We start from the raw sequence: 23,411 nt of genomic DNA, 5'->3' as shown, positions 1-23,411 counted from the left end.
GGGAGGCTGGCAAGACACACACTGATACATCGAAACAATGAAATATGGGAGTCAGGAGGTGGCCAATGCTCCGGAGAAAACCGAAGCTGAGTAAGGAGGAGAGAATGTGAGGGAAGCACGGGTGCTCTTTCCGCCCAGGGCGGGGGAGAGGGGGGCCGGGGGGCCCAGGAAGACGCTGCCCTGCGAGGTGGCACAGGCAGAGGTTCAGAGGCCGGAACGAGGAGCCCTGTGGGGTGGAAAACTCGCATTCCTCTGGGCTCGATAGCACTTAACTTGCATCATTCCTGTGCTATGCATCACTTCCTATTTGTGTTATAGTTATTTGTATATTCCATTTATCTCTCTTAGAAGACTGTTACAAGCACAGATACCTTGTGCACAGATACCACGGGTCCGTGTCCTCTTAACCTCTGTGATCAGCAGCGCATATCACGGGCCATCACTGATTGTTGAAGTGAATCAGATTGAACCGAAACCACCTGAAAACCTATAAGGCATAATTAAAGTAGAAATAATTTTAGTGGATATTATTCATGATTACCCATACTAGTAAGAATGGAGAAACCAGTAGTTTTAATCTATAGAACTGAAGAGGCTCCACCTTGCCTATTTGTTAAGTCAAAAGGGAAGCCAGCAATCAATCAGGCAAACACTGGTCCAGCCATTTGAGAAAGTGATTTGGAATGTGTGTCAAGGGGCCAGGATGTGGGTCTGGGTCTGGCCCTCCAGGAGGAGATTGTGGTTAAAGTAGTCAGGTTGGTCAAATATTTCACGTATTCCAGTGGTCCTATGTTGGCCAGATATCTATCAGGCCCTCCTATCTGGCTTTCTCAGATTCGGAAATCCGCAGTGTTCTATCACAACCACTTTTGTTTTATTTTATTTTTTTAAATTAAGGTATGGTATAGGAAATTCCCTGGCAGTCCAGTGGTTAGGACTCTGCGCTTTCACTGCCAAGGGCACAGGTTCGATTCCTGGTCGGTAAACTAAGATCCCCGCAAGCCCCCATGGCATGGCTGAAAAATAAGTAAATAAATTAGTTAATTAATTAAGGTATGGTTGATTAACAATATTATATAAGTTTCAGGTGTACAACATACTGACTCACAATTTTTAAAGATTATACTCCACCTATAGTTAGTATAAAAGACTGGCTATATTCCCTGTGCTGTACAATATATCCTTGTAGCTTATTTTATACGTAGTAGTTTGTACCTCTTAATCCCCTACCCCTATCTTGCCCCTCCCCCCTTTCCTCTCCCCACTGGTAACCACTAGTTTGCTCTCTACATCTGTGAGTCTGTTTCTTTTTCGTTATTTCACTAGTTTGTTTTATTTTTTAGATTCCACATATAAGTGATATCACACAGTATTTGTTTTTCTCTGTCTGACTTATTTCACTAAGCATAATACCTTCCAAGTTTATCCTTGCTGTTGCAAATGGCAAAATTTTGTTCTGTTTTTTGGCTGAGTAGTATTCCATTATATGTAGTAGTATTCCATATATATATATCTACATATAGAGAGAGATATATATAGATAGATAGATAGATATTTATTTATATATGCCACATCTTCTCTATCCATTCATTCATCTGCGGATGGACACTTAGGTTGCTTCCGTATCTTGGCAGTTGTAAATAATGCTGCTATGAACATTGGGATGCATGTATCTTTTTAAATTAGTGTTTTTGTTTTCTTCATATATATACCCAGGAGTGGAACTGCTGGATCATATGGTAGTTCTATTTTTAGTTTTTGGAGGAACCTCCATACTGTTTTCCACAGTGGTTGTACCAATTTACATTCCCATCGACAGTGTACAAGGGTTCCCTTTTCTCCCCATCCTAGCCAATATTTGTTATTTGTGTTCTTTTTGATGATAGCCGTTCTGACAGGTGATATCTCATTGTGGTTTTGATTTGCATTTCCCTGATGATTAGGGATGTTGAGTATCTTTTCATGTGCCTGTCGGCCATCTGTATGTCTTCTTTGGAACAATGTGTCTTCGGGTCTTCTGATCATTTTTTAATCAGGTTGTTTGTTTGTTTGATTTTGAGTTTGTATGAGCTGTTTATATATTTTGGATATTCATTCTTTATCAGTCATATTTGCAAATATTTTCTCTCATTCAGTAGGTTGTCTTTCAGTTTTGTGGGTGGTTTCCTTTGCTCTACAAAAGATTTTAAGTTTAATTGGGTCCCATTTATTTATTTTTTTGCCTTTGTTTCCTTTGCCTTAGGAGAAAGATCCAAAGAAATATTGCTACTATTTATGTCAAAGAGTGTTCCACCTATGTTTTCTTCTAGGAGTTTAATGGTTTATGGTCTTACATTTAGGTCTTTAATCAATTTTGAGTTTATTTTTGTATATGGTATGAGAAAGTGTTCGAATTTCATTCTTTTACACGTAGTTGTCCAGTTTTCCCAGCATCATTTGTTGAAGAGACTGTCTTCTATCCGTTGTATATTCTTGCCTCCTTTGTCATAGATAATAGATCATAAGTGCATGGGTTTATTTCTAGGTTCTCTATTCTGTTCCACTGATCTGTGTATCACCACCACTTTTCATGAATGTGGACACTTTATAGGCAAGAAGGTGGGGAACACCTTCTGCTTCCTCCTAGGAGGCAGCGCCCCCTAGTGGTTCACATCTCGCACCGCCTTGAGCGTTTGCAGTCTCCAGCGCCAAGTTGTAAAGCCAAAGGGTTTTAGGGAACATCTGGCCCAAGCATCTTGATTTCAGACATGGAACCAAAAACCCAGAGAGCTGTCAATGGGATCACCGTCCCTCGGCAGGTTAGTAGCAGTGCTGAAACCGGATCCAGATTGAGGTCTTCTGAGCCCTAGAGTCACAAATCTGCTCAGAAAGCACAATTGTCAGGAGTGGCTGGGATACTTCTGCCTTTTCTCCAGGGTGCACATATTCACATATTCCGGTGGTCCTGTGTTGGCTGGATATCTATCAGGCCCTCCTATCCTGGCTTTCTCAGATCCAGTAGTTTTCTATCCATATACTGGTTTTATATTTTAAAAGTATAATTTCATTCATATAATCTATTTTCTAGGATGAATAATCATTCTTTGTCCCACGCTATGGGCTAATCCCTCCCTCTCCTCTAACCCCTGGCAACCACTGATCTTTTTACTGTCTCTATGGTTTCTCCTTCTTCAGAATGTCCTATAGCTGGAATCAGATAATATGTAACCTCTTCAGATTGGCTTCTTTCATGTAGTAATATGCATTGAACATTTCCCCGTGTCTTTTCATGGCTCGATAGCTCATTTTTCTTTTATTGCTGAATAATATTCCATTGTCTGGATGTATCACAGTTTATTTATCCATTCATCTGTTGAAGGACATCTTGGCTGCTTCCAAGTTTTGGCATCTATGAATAAAGCTGCCGTAAACGTGTGTGTGCAGGTTTTTGTGTGGACATAAGTTTCCAGCTCATTTGGGTAAATACCAAGGAGCACAATTGCTGGATCACGTGGTAATAGTATGTTTAGTTTAATTGGTTTATACTTACAGTGGAATATTACTCTGTCTTAAAAGAAAGGAAATTCTCGCATATGCTACAACATGGATGAATCTTGAGGACGTTATGCTAAATGAATAAGCTAGTCACAAAAAGACAAATACTATATGATTCTACTGTATGAGATACTTAGAGTGGTCAAAATCATAAAAACAGAGTCTAGAATGGTGGTTGCCAGGGGCTTGGAGGATGGGGAACAGGAGTCATTGTTTAAAGGGTATAGAATTTCAGCTTTACAAGATGAAGGAGATGGAGTTATGAGATCTTATAAGGGAGTTATGAAGATGGATGGTGGTGAAGGTTGTACAACATTATGAATATATTTAATACCACTGGACCGTACACTTCAATGTAAGTGTAAATTTTGTGTTAGATGGTAAATTTTGTGTTATGTGTATTTTACCACAGTAAAACACAATTGGGGGAAAAAGTCACATAAAGCACAGTAATTGTGGGGAAAAAAAAGAGTACGTTTAGTTTTGTAAGAAACTGCCAAACTGTCTTCCAAAGTGGCTGTACTATTTCACATTCCCTCAGGCAATGATGAATGGGAGTTCCTGTTGCTTCACACCCTCACCAGCATTTGGTGTCAGTGTTCCAGATTTTGGCCATTTAAATAAGTATGCAGTGGTGTCTCATTGTTGTTTTAATTTTTATTTTTCTGATGACTTATGATGTGGAGCATCTTTTCATGGGCTTATTTGCCATCTGCCTATCTTTTTTGGTGGGGCGTCTTTTCAGGTATTTCCTCCACTTTTTAATTGGGTTGTTTGTTTTCTTATTGTTGAATTTTGAGTTTTTTGTATATTCTGGAAACAGTCCTTTATCAGATATGTGTTTTGCAAAGATTTTTCTCCCAGTCTATGGCTTGTCTTTTTATTTTCTGAACAGTTTTCATAAAGCACCTAGAGTTCCATCATACCTTCCTATCTCATGTGTGTGTGTGTGTGTGTGTGTGTGTGTGTGTGTATGTGTGTAAAATGGCTAGGATTTGGAAGAGGGATGGTTACTAGGAATAAATAACATTCGATGCAGTTCTTGTACTGGGCTTATATTGTGATTTGGAGCTTATGTTGTGATTTGGGAGTGAAAATCACATAAACATTAAATAACCAGACAAAACAGTATGAGATTCAGGTCAAAATGCCTGGCACTATGCAGTGAGCAGAGATCAGAGAGATTGGAGAGTCCCAGGCAGGGTGGGGGCATGGAGTCTGGAGGGGCTGCACAGGTGGGGCAGGGGCATAGGAAGAGAGTAAGGACTAGACAGGCAGGGAAGAGGCTGGTCCAGGTGGGAGTGGCAAGAGAAAGACACAGACCTGGGAAACCAGCTTAATCCTTGTTCAGGGAGGAGCCTCGGGACATCTGGGAACAGGTGGGGTAGGGCTGGGCATAGACTGGACCCTGGGAATTTGGCAAAGCCACAGAACATGGGGTGACAGGTTCTGAAGACCAGCTTCTCCCACATTATAGTTTTGCTGCTCCGCTCACTTCCCACATGCCCCCTCCACCCGAAAGTCTCCTACTGAGAGAAGATGGAGACTTTCACCTCACCCAGTCATTTAGAGGAAAAAAAAGTTAAAAAAAAAAAAATTGGTCCAAAACTCATTCCCAGACACCTGGCTTCTGCCAGCTCAGACCACCTTGTCTCAAAGATGCAGCTAAAACAGGGAGCGGAAGGGCCAGACAGAAATGGGAGCTCTTCTGCCCCACGATGGGCTGGCATCTGGCAGGGCCCATCCTCTGGCCCCAGCCCAGCAAAGCCCTGCCAGCTCCCGGAGAGCTCGGAGTGGCCTGCCCAGGTTGCTCAGGGTTGGTTGAGGACACAGCCTGACTCCGTTCCATTCCAGCCACTGGTATTTATAAGGCTCTTGCATGCCCAGACCCAGTTCAGCACCCCAGGGGAGGGAGAGGAGGTGAGAATCCAGCTGTCGCCAGCCCCCCACCCCTGGGGAGAAGGTCCCCACGAGCCCGCAAGGGCAGTTGCTTATTTGAAATATCTGGGGAGGGTGGGAAGTCATGGTTCAGAAAAAAGGCCCAAACCCCAAGGGCTAGCTTGTCACCACGATGGCAGGAACACTGCTGCGGACTGAACTACATCCCCCTAAACTCATATGTTGAAACCTAACACCCAGTGTGATTGTATTTGGAGATGGGCTTTGGGAGGTGATGAGGGTTCAATAAGGTCACAAGGGCGGAGCCCTCAGGGTGGGGTTCATGGCTTGATGAGAAAAGGAAGACCAAAGCCCTCTCTTTTTCTCCTCTCACCGAGTTAAGGACAGCAAGAAGGCTGCCGTCTGCAAGCCAGGACGGGGGTTCTCACCAGGAACGGAATCTGCCAGCACCTTGAGCTTGGACTTCCAGCCTCCAGAACTCTGAGAGGTAAATACCTGTTGTTTAAGACCCCAGTCTGTGGTATTTTGTTACAGCAGCCTGAGCTGACTAAGACAGCCTCCTGGCCGCAGCTGGCATTGGTAACACCGTGACCCTGGGGGTTTTGTCTCCATCCTCTCCGCTGCAGTTACATTCCACATGTTACTCTGAGCCCCCGCTGCCCTCCCACCAAAGGGATCTGCCCAGTAAATCGAGGCACCCTAAAGATGTGGGAAGAGTGTTGTGTCTCCCCAACACCACCTTCCCCAGGTCACTGCCCTGCCTTTCCTCCAGGTGACACCCATCCCCCACTTGGCCACTAGTGCTCTAGGCTAGCTGTGTTTCTCAGAGTGTGGGCTGGGGACCCCTGGGGGTTCCCAAGACCCTTTCAGGGGGTCCACGAGGTCAAACTATTTTCATAATAAAACTAAGATCTTATTTTCCTTTTTATTCTTATTCTCTGGAGCTGGCGATGTGCCAGCAGCAGCCAGAGCACTTCCTCCAGGCTGATGGACATGTACGGTGGAGACCTCCAGGAACATCAGGCAACTTGGACCCCAGCCCCAGGTTTTCTCCTCAGAAAACGAGGGGTTGAATTAGATAACAAAGGCTACTTGTTCTTTTTTCTCTGAATCTTGGTGGAGGAGCAACACAGGGAAAATCAGTGCAGTCAGAGGCCCGTCTCCCGCTACTGCCCTCCTTGGTTGCTAAGAGACCATAGCAGAGATGCTTAAGCCAGTGCAGCACCAGTCTTTGAACATGGCCCCTCGCTCCTTGCAGTTTCTACCTTGGGAATTGGAATTATTTTCCTTTAAAGGATCCCTCTAGCTCCTGAGCTGTTGTAAGAAAAGAAAAAAAAAAGAAAAAAGAAAATGCAGCTCCCTATGGCTCAATATAAATAATTTATGGCCATTCAGTCTCATTCTCCTAGTTTTTCCTTATTAGTCCAATATCTATCTGCCTACCTATATATCTATTTATCTATCTATCTATCATCTGAAAACTTTTCAAATTATGGAATATAACCTAGTTAAAAATTTATATTTTATACACAAAAGTACATAAAATATAAATATGAGCATAATAACTAATACAAAGCAAACACCCATATAATTACCATCCAACTCAAGAACTGGAATATTACTGGCATCCCAGAAACATCCCCACAACCCACAGGCTCCTTCCCCAAACTGCCTCCCTGCCCTGAAGGTAAACGCTACCCCCCCACCCTTTTAATGGTAATGACTTGCCTGCTTGTCTCTCTCCGACCTCTTAATGCTTAATGTCATTGGAGGGCTCCAGGGCTCAGATTTGGGGGATCCCATCCAGGCTCCTCGCCTTAACTACTTCTATGTGCTGCCCATTCTAGAATGTATATCAGTAGCCTGCCCCTCTCCAAAACTCATCAGACTCCTGTGTACAACTCACCACTGGGTATCCAAGTGACACCTCAACTGGGTTGTGTCCCAAACTATGCCCCTGATCGTCTCCCCAAATCTGCCCATGTCTCTTTTCCTTTTAACCCCCAAATTCACTCCAAGTCCTGTTGTCTGCCTTCTCTGGATCTCCAGAAGCTGATCACTCTTCACCTCCTCTACTTGTCACTTCTCATTTAGATGATTGAAATAGCCCAGCTGATCACTTTGCTTCTACCTTGGCCCCAACAGGCAATTTTTGAGCCCACAGGCCAAGTAATGCTTTTAAAATATCATTCAGATCCTGTCACTCCTCTGTTCAGCATCTTGCAGTGGCTTCCTGTCACCTCGAGGGTGAAAGCCAAAGTTCTTACAACAGCCCAGGAGCTGAGGCACACAGAGGTTATTTGGCAGAGACTTAAATATGTATACTCCCTTTCTCAAATTAACAGAAACCATCCTTTTTAGGTGGTAGAACGCTACCTGGCGAAAATACTACATTTCCCACCTTCCTTTGCAGATAAGCACAGCCACACAACTAAGTTCTGGCCAATGAGATGAAAGCAGAAGTTTGCAAGGCATTTCCTTTGGAAGTCTCCTTAAAAGGAAAGGAGAGTGTCCTTCTTCATTTTCTCCATTCTGCAGCTTGGGATCTGGATGTGAAGGCTGGAGCTCTAGCAACCATTTTGGATCATAGAGATGAGGGCCACACTCTAGGAATGGTGGAGGAGACAACCTGAAGGAAGCAACCTAGGCTGCTCACCTCCAAACTGCTTTTAAGTGTGAGAGAAATACACTTCGATTTTGTTTAAGCAAAGACTTAGGGGGTGTCTGTTAGTGGTAGCTGTATTGGGTCATTGCTGATACAAGTAAACTATTCAAAGTCAAATAGCTCAGAAATGGCTGAGTCAGAATAAACCTGGTGGTTTAAGTCTGGAGCCTGGGGTCTTTACCACTCTGCACCCCTCTGGTGAGCACTTGAGAAACATGAGATGATATCATTACCATCATCATTACATAGTAGCAGAGAAGGCTCCTTCTTAGGTTACCATATGTTAATTGGTCATAAAATCAATTTAGTGTGTCATAACTATCATTAAAAAAAAAAGAAATCTAGTAGAATGAAACAGAAAATACTAGGGTGAAAACTCTAAGACATTGATGAAAGAAACTGAAAATGACACAAATAAATGGAAAGATATTCCATGGTCATGAATTGAAGAATTAATATTGTTAAAATTTCCATACTACCCAAAGCAATCTACAGATTCAATGCAATCCCTATCAAAATTCCAATGGAATTTTTCACAGAAACAGGACAATCCTAAAATTTGTGTGGAACCACAACAAACCCCCAATAGCCAAAGCAATCTTGAGAAAGAATAACAAAGCTGGAGTCATCATGTTCCCTAAATTCAAACCACAAAGCTATAGGAATCAAAACAGTATGGTACTGGCATAAAAACAGACCCTCTGCCCACCAACCCCATGCCTCTCTGACCTTGTCTCCCCTTTGATCTCTCTGCTCCAGTCCCACTGCTGTTCCTCAAATGCCCCAGACCTGCTCCTACCCCAGGGCCTTTGCACAGGTTTCCTTGTGCTAGAACTGTCTTTCCCTGGATCTCCTTGCCTCCTTTTAGACTTTGCTCCAATGCCATCTTCTCTGGGAGAACTTTCTTGACTGTAATATTTTCACTTCCATCCCCCACCCCTCTGGCATTTCCTATTCACCTTCTCCATGTTTTATTTCTACATTTAGCCTTTAAACCTTGGAGCATACTGTGGTACATTATTCATTTGTTTTCTTCTCCACTGGAATGTAAGCTCCACAGCAGCAGAGCTTGCTTTTTTATTTTCCTTGTTTTTTTCCACTGCTATTTCAATACCTTTGTTTAATAAATATTTGTGGAATGAATGGCTGGATCTCTCTGAGGCCAGAGAGTCCTGAGAGCAGGCACAAAGCTGGCCCTGCTGCCCTGCGTGGCTCCCCAACCCAGCATTCTCTCTCACCGTCAGTTCCTGACTTCTCTCCTTTTGGAAAATCAGAAGTTCATACCTCTCTCAGTTTTCACATTTTTACAAACACATTCACTTGTTCCCTACGAAGTCAGGGAAAGTTCTGTCAGTTTAGTTGAGGAGCAGAGAGAGTAGAGAGAGTACAGATGCTATTCAGGGATTGGCTGTATTGCGGTAACTGCAGATTTTTTTTTTTTTTTCAGAGTCTGTGTGTCAGGGGTTGCTTCAGAAAGAATTTGTCTGGTCTTTGTCCCTGGTTCTGGACAGGAAGCCTCTAAACCCTTGGAATCTCCCCAGTGATAGGAGTGTCTTTGTTGTTTATAGTCGGTCCCTCGGCCACACCTGAGTATGCTAATAAAGTGACTCATGGTTTGCCCCTGGCTAGTTTCAGGATGGGGGCTGGCCATGCCAGAAAGACCAGTTATGTGATTAGAAGATTGGGGTTTGGGGCTACATGATATCAGTCTGACTTCCCAACCTCTGGAGAAAGGGGCTGGAGATTGAGTCCAGTTATGTAGCCAACGATTCAACCAATCATGCTGATATAATGAAACCCCGATAAAAACTCTGGACACCAAGAGTTGGTGGCACTTCCTTGTTAGTGATGCACATCTAGTTGCCTGGAGGGTGGCGTGTCCTGAGGACATGAAAGCTGCTTGTTTAGGACCTTCCCAGACATTGCCTTATGTGTTTCTTCATTTGGCTGGTCCTGATGTGTATCCTTTATAATAAAACTGTAATTGTAAGTATTGTGCTTTCCTTAGTTCTTTGAGTCATTCCAGAGAATTACTGAACCTGAGGGTATTGTGAGAAGCCCAGAATTTGTAGCCAGTTGGTCAGAAATGCAGGGGCCTGGGGACTTCAGAACTTGCAGCTGGTGTTTGAAGTGAGGGTAGTCTTGTGAGGGGGACTGTGCCCTCAACCTGTGACATGTGGCCTAATTCTGGGGAGGTAGAATCAGAATTGCATTGCAGGGACTTCCCTGGCGGTGCAGTGGTTAGGACTCCACACTTCCACTGCAGGGGGCACGGGTTCGATCCCTGGTCGGGTAACTAAGATCCCGCATACCAAGTGGCACGGCCAAAATGAAAACAAAACAAACTTTTTTTTTAAATAAAAAAATTAAAAAAAAAAAGAATTGCATTGCAAGGGGGAAACTATAGTCATCAGTGCTCTTTTAATTGCAAGTGGAAATGGCAAGCTCATCAACTTGAGCTCTCTTAGGCACAAAAGGAAGCATCATGGCTCATGAAATGGGGGGAGTCCAAGGGTAGAGTGAATTGAAGCCCGGATGGATCCAGGGACCCAGATGGTCAGGCAGGGCTCCTTCTCACTGAGGCTCTTCTCTACAGCCTTAGTGGGGAGCCTGGCCCTGCCGACTCCTTTGGACTTCTGGCCTCCAGAACACTGAGGCCAACAAACAAATGTCTGTTGTTTTAAGCTACCCAGATGTGTGGTAATTTGCTATGGCAGCCACAGGAAACTCATCTACCTGCGATTCCAATGTGTGGGTTTGAAGGGAATTTCTCCCTACCTGCCACTCACGCCTCACCACCCCAGCTTAGGACCCACGTGTGAGAGTGAGGGGTGAGTCTGCCCTGCTAGACCTCAGCTCTCCAGGCCTCAGGCCACCCTCTGCTCTGGCGAGCGGGCAGTGGAGACGCCCAGAGGAGGCGCCCGGGGAGACACAGGTGTGTCCTCCAGGGAGCACCTCTGGTTTCCCACTAACAGTGGACTTAGGTCTCTCTCACTTTGTACAGTTCACATGACATTTCTGGACTTACACGGATAAAATGACTCCTTTTAGCTGTGATTCTGTTGCAAAGGATACATTGCTTCTTCAGACGGGCAGTTCAGGTCCTGAGAGAGCAAAAGAGAGAGAGAGAGAGCGAGAGAGAGAGGGCGAGAGAGAGAGGGCGAGAGAGAGAGAGAGAGCGAGCGAGAAAGAGAGCGAGAGCGAGAGAGAGCGAGCGAGAGAGAGAGAGAGAGAGAGAGAGAGATGAGGGTTAGAGCATCCACCAGGTGGCGACATCTCTTTCCGCAGCGGGACAGCAGGTGGACTTCAGCTCCTGCTGGGGCGGGGGGGTGGGGGGGGGATGCCCGATGCCCCAGACCTGCCAGTGGGGCCCCTGATCGAGCTCGCAGGGGAAGCTATCAAGATAGGATGACCGAGGCTGCGCCTGGAAACATATCCAAGAAAAATGATGAGTCTGATACTTGACTGGTGAATATTATATGGAGAGAGAGGGTGATAAGAAAGAAGTCTAGAATGCCACGCAGGGTTCTGGCCTGAGTTACCAGGTAGTGCTCAGAGGAAGGAGGTCTGGGGGAGGGTGCTATGGGGCATCTAAGTAGCAGCTGCTAGGACGCGGAAATGATGGTAACTCTTGAGCGGAAGGAAATGAAAGGCGGAGGATGGTATCTGGAGGCCGGACGACCCTCCCTAACATGAGGCCCAGCACAGTGTAGTGGTCTAGAGGAGGGGCTCGCAGACACTGCCCATGGAATTGGCCTGCCACCCACCTTCTGCAAAGAAAAATTGTTTTATCGGAACAAAGCCACACCTCTGCATTTACGTGTTGTCTATGACTCATTGCACACTGCAAAAGCAGAGCAAAGTCAGTTTTGGACAGAAGTCATATGGGCTGTGAAGCTAAAATATTTCCTATCTGGCCCTTTGGAGAACAATTCTGCTGATTCCTGGTCTAGAGCAGCACTGCTTAACTTTCAGTGTGAATTATGACTGACCTGGAGATGGTGTGAGATGAAGAATCTGCTTCAGGAGGTCTGAGACCAGTCCTGAGATTCAGAGCTTCCATCGGGCCCCGGTGCTACTCACGCTGCTGGTCCAGGGACCACACTTTGAGAAGCAAGGACTTAGAGCAGCGCTGTCCAGTGGAAATAAAATGTGAGCACACAAGTAATTTGCAAGTTTCTAGTGTCCACGTCAAAGAGGTAAAAAGAAACATATGACATTTAAATCTACTATTTTATTTAACTCAATATAGCCCAAATATATTATGTCTTATGTAACCAATACAAATTGAGATATTTTATTTATTTTGTGGGGGATACAAAGTCTTTGAAATCTGGTGTGTACTTTGCAGCCCATCTCACTTAGGACTGGCCACATTTCCTGTGGCCGGCAGCTGCCATACTGGACAGCCAGCTCTGGAGTAGACTGGGGCCAGGCTGCCCGACGCCAAGTCCCAGCCCCACCGCTGACTAGCTGTGTAGTTGTGGGCAAGTGATATCACCTCTCCATGTGTGTTTCCCCACCCTATAAAGTGAGAATAATAAATGCATCTCCTCAAGATGTTGTCTTCAGGATTACGCGAGGTGATAAAGTGCAGCCTGCCTTGCACGTCATGATCTGTTCCTATCAGGATGATTCTGTCCAGGAGGTACTTTCCATCCAGTAAAGGAAGTCCTCTGAGCCTGCTTTCCCTCCCCCATGCCCCAGGGACAGAGGGTAGAGTTAAGCATACACACTTCTCAGTTCTTAGCCCAACCCCTTCCTGCAGGGATCTTCTTTTCCTTCATCCCACAAATGTTTATTGAGCCTTTTTTGTGTATTAGACCCTGTGCCGGACACTGGGGATCCAGCACTGCAAGAAACACATGAGACCCTCCTGCCCCTGTGGATTACATTCCAGTAGAGGCCTCACAAAGAACATAATGAATAAAGAATATGCTAGGAGGTAGTACCTTGGGGAGAAATTAGAGCAGGGTAAGGGGCACGGAGAGTGCTGAGGAGGGGTAGACGTGTCAGCTTTAAGTAGGTGGCCAGGTGGACATCCACAGGACAGGAAGTCAGGGAAGGTCCTGAGGCCAGTGGGGCTGGAGCAGAGTGAGTGGGGAGAGAAACAGATGTGGTTAGAGAGGTCTGGAGTCGGCGGAGGCATATTGCGTAGGGCCTTACAGGCCATTTTAAACACTTTGGTTCTTCCTTGGAGTGAAATAGCCAACTGGATGGGTTTTGCCAAACAAATGTCATGATATGAATTGCATTTTTCACGGCTGTCATGTTGAAGAGAGACTGGGTAGGGATGGGGCAAGAACGATCCGTGCGGGCCCGGAACTGAGGCTTCACTGGGATGTGAGAACCAGGGCAGACCTGGGCGAGTGGGTGTGGTTGGTCAGCCTAAAACCAGAAGACCAGTTTTTCTTTTTTTAATTTTTATTTTCGATTGGAATGCAGCTGATTAGCAGTGTGGTGTTAGTTTCAGGTGTACAGCAAAGTGATTCAGATATACGTATACCTGTATCTATTCTTTTTCAAATTCTTGTCCCATTTAGGTTGTTACAGAATATTGAGCAGAGTTCCCTGTGCTCTACAGTAGGTCCTCGTTGGTTTTCTGTTTTAAATATAGCGGTGTGTATGTGTCAATCCCAAACTCCCAATCTATCCCTCCCCCCGCTTCTCCCCTGCTAACCATAAGTTCATTCTCTAGGTCTGTGAGTCTGTTTCTGTTTTGTAAACAAGTTCATTTGTATCACTTTTTTTTTTTTTTTTTCCAACGTTTTTTGTTTTTTGTTTTTAATTTATTTATTTTTGGCTGTGTTCGGTCTTCGTTTCTGTGCGAGGGCTTTCTCTAGTTGCGGCAAGCGGGGGCTACTCTTCATCGCGGTGCGCGGGCCTCTCACTATCGCGGCCTCTCTTGTTGCGGAGCACAGGCTCCAGACACGCAGGCTCAGTAGTTGTGGCTCACGGGCCCAGTTGCTCCGTGGAATGTGGGATCTTCCCAGACCAGGGCTCGAACCCGTGTCCCCTGCATTGGCAGGCAGATTCTCAACCACTGCGCCACCAGGGAAGCCCAGTATCACTTTTTTTAAGATTCCGCATATAAGCAATATCGTATGATATTTGTCTTTGTCTGACTTACTTCCCTTAGTATGATAATCTCCAGGTCCATCCATGTTGGTGTAAACGGCATTATTTCATTCTTTTTAATGGCTGGGTAATATTCCATTGTATATATACCACATCTTCTTCATCCATTCATCTGTCGATGGGCATTTAGGTTGCTTCCATGTCTTGGCTATTGTAAAGAGTGCTGCAATGAACACTGAGGTTCATGTATCCTTTCAAACCATGTTTTTCTCCAGATATACGCCCAGGAGAGGGATTGCTGGATCATATGGTAGTTCTATTTTTAGTTTTTTAAGGACCTCCATACTGTTCTCCATAGTGGCTGCACCAACTTACATTCCCACCAACAGTGTAGGAGGGTCCCCTTTTCTCCACACCCTCTCCAGCATTTATTATTTGTAGACTTTTTGATGATGGCCATTCTGACAGGTGTGAGGTGATACTTCATTGTAGTTTTGATTTGCATTTGTCTAATAATTAGCGATATTGAGCATCTTTTCATGTGCCTCTTGGCCATCTGTATGTCTTCTTTGGAAAAATGTCTATTTAGGTCTTCTGCCCGTTATTTTTTTTTTAACTTTTTATTTTATATTGGGGTATTGTTGCTTAAAATGATGTGTTAGTTTCAGGTGCATAGCAAAGTGATTCAGTTATACATATGCATGTATCTATTCTTTTTCAAATTCTTTTCCCATTTAGGTTGTTACAGAATATTGAGCAGAATTCCCTGTGCTATACAGTAGGTCCCTGTTGGTTATCCATTTTAAATATAGCAGTGTGTACATGTCAATCCCAAACTCCCTAACTATCCTTCCCCTCCACCCTTCCCCCTGGTAACCATTTTTTGATTGGGTTGTTTGTTTTTTTTTGATATTGAGCCACATGAGCTGTTTGTAAATTTGGGGGATTAATCCCTTGTCAGTCTCATCGTTTGCAAATATTTTCTCCCATTCTGTGGGTTGTCTTTTAGTTTTGTTTGTGGTTTCCTTTGCTGTGCAAAAGTTTTTGAGTTTAATTAGGTACCATTTGTTTATTTTTGTTTTAATTTCCATTACTCTAGGAGATGGATCGAAAAAGATATTGCTGCAATTTATGTCAAAGAGTGTTCTGCCTATGTTTTCCTCTAAGAGTTTTTATAGTATCTGGTTTTACATTTAGGTCTTTAATCCATCTTGATTTTATTTTTGTGTATGGTGTTAAAGAATGTTCTAATTTCATTCTTTTTACATGTAGCTGTCCAGTTTTCCCAGCACCATTTATTGAAGAGACAGTCTTTCCTCCATTGTATAGTCTTGCCTCACAAGGAGACCAGTTTTATCTGCTGTCCTCCTTTCGTAGCCCATCTGTGTCCCCCATCACATCCATTTCAATGTATAATAGTCGAAACATGCACACCCTCGTAAGACATATAGTGTTGTGGGCCTCCCATTTCCGTAAATGGCGTTATGCTACCAATCTCGTATCTTTCTTCAGTATTCAGCACTGTCTTTAAGATCCATCCACCCTGCTGTACTTACCTCGAGTTGTTCCTAACGGCTGCACAGTGCTCACGGCACACACCTGCCACCTTGTACTTAAATAACACTGCTGAGAGCGTCCTCCTGGAGTTCCCTCGTGGACCCAGGTAGGAATGTCTCTGGGGAACGCTGGGTCTTGGACGCGTGCACAGCTAACTTTAAAGTGCTGCCAGCTTGCTTCCCAGAGCGCCTGAAGTAGTTTCCACCACTACCAGCAATACTGAAGCGACTGTCCCCACGTCACTGCCGACACTTGAAGTTTGTCAATTCCAGGGGCGCAAGGTAGCAGCTCTTTATTTCCATTTGCACATCTCTGGCTCCTTCAGTTTCTTCCTTGTTAGTCATTCAGGTTCACCCTTCTGTGGATCACCCATAAACCATTTTTCTTTTTTTTGTTTGCACCGCTTGGCTTGCGGGAGCTTAGTTCCCTGACCAGGGATTGACTGAACCTGGGGCCCCGGCAGTGAAAGAGCCGAGTCCTAACCCCTGGACCGCCAGGGAACTCCCCCCATAGCCCATTTTTCTTTTGGATTTCCTTTTTCTTGCTGATTTACGAGAAACCTTGCATAACATATATTAATTCCTTTTCAATTTTAGTCACTGCAAATACCGTCTTGGTCTGCCGCCTGTTAGCTTTGACTGTGATGGCTGTTAACAGAAATTGTTACTTTTGATGCAGCTAAATCCATCCTTCCCCTCTCCTTGCATTTGGTGGGGTTGGGGTTTAAAAGGTGACTAACTTTAGGACGATTTAGAAGGAAAAACAATTCTAAAGCTATGCTTGAATAAGATCATATACAGAGATGATTATTTTCTCCAAGCTGGGCTTGGAGAAAATCCCCATCTTATTTTGCCTCTACACATCAATACCTAATTTGGGGGGTTCTTTTTCCTTTTTTTCCCCCAGACTAAATGGTTAAGAAGTAAGGAAACCACTTGAAGTAAATTTGGTTCTCCTAAGTTTTTCTACATAAAGCTTTAAAATGCTTCACTCCCTTAACAAACTTTACGGTGAGAGGGAAGAGAGAGAGAGGCCTGGGATTCCACCTCACCCTTCACACCACACTGCACGTGGTTTTAAATCTGCACAAAGCTCTGCCATCTGGAAAGAAGAAAGAAGATTGAGAATAAACGATTTGTAAAATATGTGTTTCCCAAACCCTCGGGACCTAAAGAGTTAGTGACTTGACAAAGCAACTAGCTTTTTTTTTATTAGACTACAGATATTTATGAAACACTGGGCGCTATGTGGTGTTTTCTTTGTTGGATTAGTTATAAATGTCGTGATCCATGTTCAAAGGGATTCAGGGATGGAACAGACAGACCGATGGACAACAGGGCCACAGAAGGTTGAAGAGGATTTTAAAATGTAATTTGAACGTTATGGAGAATGGTCATGAGCTTCCAGAAAATTCTGTTTCGCTGCCATGACCCAAATAAAGAACTTTACAAGGCTGGGTGGAGCCCATTGAACGTTGAAGTGACTCAATCTTTTTGAATCTAAAATCTAGGTAATAAATCAAGCTTGTGCCAGGTGGAGAAGATGGACTCTTAGGAGGAGAAAGTGCTTGAGTCTGGTTCCTGGAGTTTAAGTCATGTGCAATCACAGGCAAGAAGAGGATGATTAATCCTTCCAAAATGGCCCACTTCAAACTCTGATTATCAGGAAAAGGGTGGAAGGTGGTATCAAAATTATCAATTATAAACCTGGGAGGACAGCGAGAAGAGCCAGCCTGGGACTTTTACAGAAATAATACAGTGAAAGAGTACGTCCCACACTGGGAATTAGGAATGCACTCTGTCTTCTGGTGACCTGGCCACAGAGCAACTTTTCCCCCTTCTCCTTTTTTCAGGAGAAAAAAAAAAAATCTCCTTTTCCTTCCCTCGAGTTGAGTTTCTGTGTTTATACAAGAAGCCCGTCTTCTGTGCTCATCACCACCACGTTCTGTGAGAAGCTTTCAGCAGTTTTCTCAGGGTGGAAATCTTAAGGCCGGCCTTTCTTGTTTGGGCTTCTTGTTTGGGTCTCTGACACACAACGGGGCTGTTGACAGAACTGGTTAAGTGGCCGTGAAGTCTGGAGCCCAGATGCAATCCACCTGCCAAACAGGATCAAGGGTGATGGCGGAGATGGAAGGCCAAGCAAGCTCTTCGGCCTCAATGGAAGTGTTAACAGAAAGCAGGAGGGGGAGCTAAGCTTGCTGAGGACAAAGGAAAACGCAACAGATCAATCAACTCTCCTTTGTTAAGAGGCAGCAGATCACAGGCTGAGGCCGTCAGGCTCCCAGACCAGACGGGGCTGGGAGGACCCTTCGGGGTGTAGCGTTTCCTCGGGTGGGACGCGCAGCTCCAGGCAAATCCCCAATCTGCACGTTGGGCTTTGTAAAGGGTGCTCCTGTGTCTTTGATGACTTTCCATGAGAAGACAGTCTGTCTCGGCCAGAGACGACGTTCACTTCCCTGCTCCCAGGCCAGTGAGAGCACCGCAAACCCCTCTGTGCAAACTATTAGCATTTCAGGATCTCAGGGAAAAAAAAAAAAGAAAAAAAGATCCACTTGTGCATTCCAGACTCATGGCGCAAACGGAAACAGATGAAAAACAAACCAAAACCCAGAACTGCTGCCTTGCGGATCTGTTAACAGGGGCAACCACTGAAAGCAGGTACTTAACGTCTTCTCTAAGAAATGGAATAAAATGTAGACATCTTTAGATGCCTTTGGTATATTTTAATGTATTTACCCTTAGACACAGAGGCCTATATATTTATTGCATTGCCTCAAAAATTATTTAAGCAGGTTTTCTTTTAACATTATTATTCTTTCCTTCCCGTGGTCACAGGCTGGGGCTCCGCGCTCCTGCGCTCACCACACACCCACATTCCCATTTGGTTCTGCCTCCCCCGAACCTCCCCTGCTTTTATTTTTGTTGTTCTTAACAGCCAGTCCCCTTCGCTTTCCATCTGTCTCTATCATCTATTTTCAGGTTATGGCTCAGGCCCTTCCTCCTGCAGGAAAAGCTCTATTTATATATTCTCAAATAGCTGAAGAAGAGGGGCAGCGTCTAACGGTTGCTAGCAACACGAACAACGGGATTCATGTTTCTCTAGAAATAAGCCAACGGCTTTAAGCTTAGATCTAATTGCAAAACTGGCAGCAATGATTTTACTATTTATAAGACAAAATACATAAGGTTGGATAATTTCTTTTCTTTTCCTTGTACATATATATATAGTTAACGGGTACTTTAAAATGATAACCTTATAAACAATAGTCTCAGAATGCCCTTTATTGTTGATGAAGGGGTTGCTATTACACCATGGTATATATTTCTCCTTGTGAGATACTTGGTTTCCCTGCTGCAGGACGCCTGGACCCCTCCTTCCGCCCCACACACAGCAGAGTTTCACTACACACACGCCAGATACAGCAAAGGCATGGAGTGCGCAGACTCAGACAATTTATTTGACTGAATGTAGATTCAAGTTCAACTAAGCATTCTAACAGGTAACACGATTCAAACATCAGAGAAAAAAATCTCTTTAAATCCCAAGAAAGCGAGCTCACACAGAGTCTGTGGGCCACCGAATGAACTTTTTATTCTCGACACTCATCCGTGTGGAGTGTGGCAATGTGAGGTTGCCAAATATAGAAAGTGATAGACACCACAACCATCTCCCGAAGACAATTATTCTTTGAATGGAAAACATCATTTAAATAAAAAACATTTAAAGATGCTCCCTTAGTTTGTATAATTCCTAAACGCAAAATATAATCTCAGTAACAGAACAAAGAATTCTCCTTGGTTGGTCACATCATTCATTACGGAAGGGGAAAATCAATAAAAATCATAAAAAACAAAACCCTGAAATAGAAATAAATAACTAAATAATTTACTCCTAGGTAGTTTTGCTGCATTGCACGTTACCACACAAAATTCTAAAGCTGACTTTTTTAAAAAGCTTGGAAAACACATTTGCCTGTTGGAGTTTCTTGCTAAGTGGTGCATGCTTCTCAGAAGGAAAAGTATTCTATGTAGGCCTGAGTTTCAAATTTAAACACTGGGTAATCTAGAGCTTGCCTTCCTGGGTGCACAGCTGTGATGATGGGAGAGCAAGCGTCTCCCCAGCCCCTGAGGTGGGGAGTGCTGCAGAAAGCCAGCAGTTTAGGGTGAAAATGGGCGGAAACCATCGGTACAGATCAGTCTGTTTGTACTTTTAAATGGATTGTAAAATCTTCGAGAACGTCCTCTGGAGGTTCAGAAAAGAGCAGCACAGATCTGACGATGGAACAGAAGCGTTTACTGGAGGAGTCTTGCCACCAAGAGTTAACACAGAACACTGTTCTTTGTGAGGCTTTTAGCAAGTTCCCACCAGTCCAATTTCTCTTGCTTTCTGTTGCTAAAAGTGTTCAGAGTTTACCGCCTTCTTGGCCAGCCCTTAATTGATATTCTTTGCTTCCTGAGCTAAGCCCCTCCGGTGCTTGCCTCTCACCCCAGCCTGCGCCTGCATCGCTGAGAGAAAGTTCCTGGCCGTCTTCTCGGCCCTGGTGCAGGGCGGGGAGAAGCTACTGAGCCCTCCTCAGGACTGCAGACATCTCAGCACAACACTGGGAGCCCTCCTGAACAGCACGTTTTAAACTTGGGCGGGGGGAAGGAGAAGTATGTTACTTGGTTTATTAGAAAACCGATCTTGAAAAGAATCCAGAGGCAAAGATAAGCGAAATTCTGGTGCATAAACAGCTATTTTGAGATTGAAGTTTGGTCACTTCTCTTGCCCCTCTTTTCGTGCTCACGGGTGGTAACTACCTTCCTGAATGAAGAGGACAGGGCTGTATATCTGTTCTGGAACGGGACTCTCCATGCAGGGTCAGCAGACGTCTTCTGTAAAGGGACACTTAGTAAATATTTGAGGCTCTACAGGCCACATGCAGTCTCTGTTGTGTATCCGTCACTTTTTTTTCTTTAATGGCCCTTTAAAAATTGAAAAACCATTCTTAGCTCGAGTGTCTCCTAGATTTTCCCTGTGGGCAAGTTTGCCAGGCCTGCTCCGGGAGTTCTTTGGCAGGGGACACGGCACTAAACTGTGCAAAGTACAAGGCCACTGGGCCTTGGAACCCTAATTTGGGGACTTCTTTTGGAGAGTGAGTTAGGTCCTTGCAGATGGATGCTCCGGCTTGGATCCTCCATGCTGGTCTGTACTGCGCTCCCCAAATGGTACAGAGCTGGACCACGTTAGCATTCTTTATTTAAAAAGTGGCTATTTATCGTAGGAGGTCTTAATTTAGGCCTATTTAGATCTGTGCCTATGCTAGCTTATCCTTGCCTTGATTTGAAAGGCCAAATCACATATTACAGGCATTGGAAAATTTTCATTCTGCAGGTTAGGGCCTTACTACTCCAAATGGCTGGCGGTAGAAAAGCTAACATGTAAACTTACTTCTTCTTCACCACTAATGCCACCCACAGTCCACAAGGTAAACCTCCTTTAAGAAGTCAAGGAGAAGCACGCCAGCTCACTATGCCCCTGGGGTACCCATGACACAGCTCGTGTGTGGCTGCGTCTTGAAAAGGAACAGTGTTTACCAGGGACCAAGCATTTAAATAGCTGGAGACCAGCATTTCAGAAGCTGGATTTTTCAAGAGACATCTGTCTCCATCCTCTCTGAAACAAGTCTCTCTACACATCAGATGCTATACCACCATACAGCTCCTCTCACCTTCTTTATATTTGAGAGGCAAACTTTCTACCAATAATTTTTCCGTTGTTAGAATATTCACTTTGAAGAGCAGAATCACAGGATTTGCATTTCTTTCATAAATTTGTAATTTTAAGTCATCAATATACTGTATGCCACGTTTTTAAGTAATAGACGAGATGAAAATCTAAAAATTTTTTCTAAATTAAATAAGGGCTTCAGAACCTGAATTCTTTCTCTCATCACTGATTTTTTAAAAAAGTAGCTGATGATTCTCGAAATATACGTTTGTTACCAACTAGACGAATTTAGCTGTTCTGGAGTTAAGAAACAGCTTGTTTGTGCGCACACACACACACAAAGAACATCGCCTAAAAAACTATGTATGAGAATTCCCAAAGCTTCTAAACTAAACGAATAGGTGAAAAACCACTAATCTCATACATGCCAATCCAGCTGTCCTTTTTAGGTTTTTGTGTAAAACGTCAAACTTGTTTTCTTCAAAATGTGAGTTGATTTCCTGTGTTCAGTTCTTCTCTTCATTTGGATTTACAGCGGCCCTGCCAGCACCGCCTCAACCGCGACAGTCAAGCTAGGTCTCTAAAATACGAGGGCAGGGGGATACCAGCTTGAAGATGGAAGAAACCGGAGCACGATTAAACAAGCACAAACGAACTACTGAGAAATAAGGACGTGCCTGTCGACAAGCACCAGCTCCAGTTCTAACAACACCGAAACCAGTGAACTATGAATTTTCCAACTCAAAAACGTAGTGTTCTAAGGCCGCTGAAAGATGGCATGAAGAAAGTAACGACCTGTGGTCAGAAGAAGTAACGGTAACGGGGAATGATTTTTCTAAATGAAATGAAACAGTGCATTCTGAAGTGTGTGCTTTTAAAAGTGAAAGCCCTGCACTCCCTCCCTCTCTCCCATCAGTGGTTTTCATACACACACGCGCACACGCACTCTCACCCTCACACACACAAAGCACTCTGGTCATCATTTCACATTTTTCAGGTCTCTTCACTGTCAATTTTAAAAACTGTTACCTCCTGGTGCCTATACCTCTCTATTTTGGATATAAACAGTTTTGATTTTCTAAACCTGCAAAGAAAACAAACAGCAACAGCCCTGAACAATAAATAAAACTGAACATCTCCCTCTTTAGGTTAGTGCTTTCAAGACAGAGAGAAAAAGGGGATGATCAGTCCAGTCGGTATGTGTTCTGGTTCTTCGAACGCGTCACCCCTCGGTCCCACCTCCCCTGACAGAGAACAGCCTGCCGTTTCCCTCCAATATTAAAGTGCATCTGTTTAAAATCAAATATACCTTAGAGAACAACCAAAAACCTTAGTAATTTTTGGCAGATATCCTATGCAGCAAAAATGAAGTGATGTTCCCTTTTCCCTATTCCGCAACTTAAAGCTGGACACAGAACGGCTAAATGCATTGCTTCTAGGACAGCAGAGTTCACGAACAGTGGATTTTGGTTTTGTTTCAAGGAACAAAAAGGGAAAGGAAAAACAAAACAAATGAGAATGAAGAGGAGAAACCCTGAGGCAAAAATGGCTTTTCCTTTAGAGTCTTTCTGGGGCTCGAACTCCGGTTCATAAGGTACCGGCGATCTTCTGGGACGGAAGGCCGTCCTCCAGCCAGACGGCGGGGGCGGAGCCACTGCGCAGGGCCCGCCGGTGAATGCGCCGCAGCCGCAGCAGGTAGAGGAGGATGGCGAGCAGGACCACCAGGAAGCAGCCCGAGAACAGGTAGTGGTTGTACACAAAGGAGAAGCCCCGCCAGTGCGCGTGGCTGGCCCGGAAGGTCTCCTGCTGGATGTCTCTGCCCACGCGGGGAACAAGAGCAAACGTGAGAACTAGGCAGGCGGGAAGCGTGATGTAATGATGCGCAGGGCCGGGTGGGAGGGACTCAGCTCTGCAGACAGAAGCTGTAACCTCAGTCTCCCAGACTCAGTTTCCCCTCCTCTAAAACGTA

The 23,411-nt window shown here is 44.5% G+C and overlaps 1 protein-coding gene and 1 long non-coding RNA gene across 6 annotated transcripts in view; one reads left to right on the top strand and one right to left on the bottom strand.

Moving 5' to 3' along the window:
- Positions 1-22,445, top strand: LOC132368202 (uncharacterized). Of its 2 annotated transcripts, none has more exons than XR_009503967.1 (3): positions 1-90; positions 5,811-5,920; positions 21,978-22,445. It is a non-coding gene; the product is annotated as an uncharacterized LOC132368202 (long non-coding RNA). The 2 variants fall into 2 exon arrangements; XR_009503968.1 differs by lacking the exon at positions 21,978-22,445 and adding an exon at positions 7,847-8,266.
- Positions 19,169-23,411, bottom strand: part of ENTPD4 (ectonucleoside triphosphate diphosphohydrolase 4) — a 41,294-nt gene continuing 37,051 nt past the window's right edge. For all 4 annotated transcript variants that reach the window (XM_059926868.1, XM_059926871.1, XM_059926869.1 and 1 more), the window contains exon 13: positions 19,169-23,258. In XM_059926868.1, the coding sequence (XP_059782851.1) occupies positions 23,030-23,258 (229 nt within the window). In that variant the 3' untranslated portion in view covers positions 19,169-23,029. The remainder of the gene's footprint in view (positions 23,259-23,411) is intronic.

The sequence above is a fragment of the Balaenoptera ricei genome, chromosome 6 (assembly GCF_028023285.1).
Source record: "Balaenoptera ricei isolate mBalRic1 chromosome 6, mBalRic1.hap2, whole genome shotgun sequence".
NCBI lineage: Eukaryota > Metazoa > Chordata > Mammalia > Artiodactyla > Balaenopteridae > Balaenoptera > Balaenoptera ricei.
Note: the sequence above shows the minus strand (reverse complement) of the source record. Positions and strands in the feature narration are given on the sequence as shown.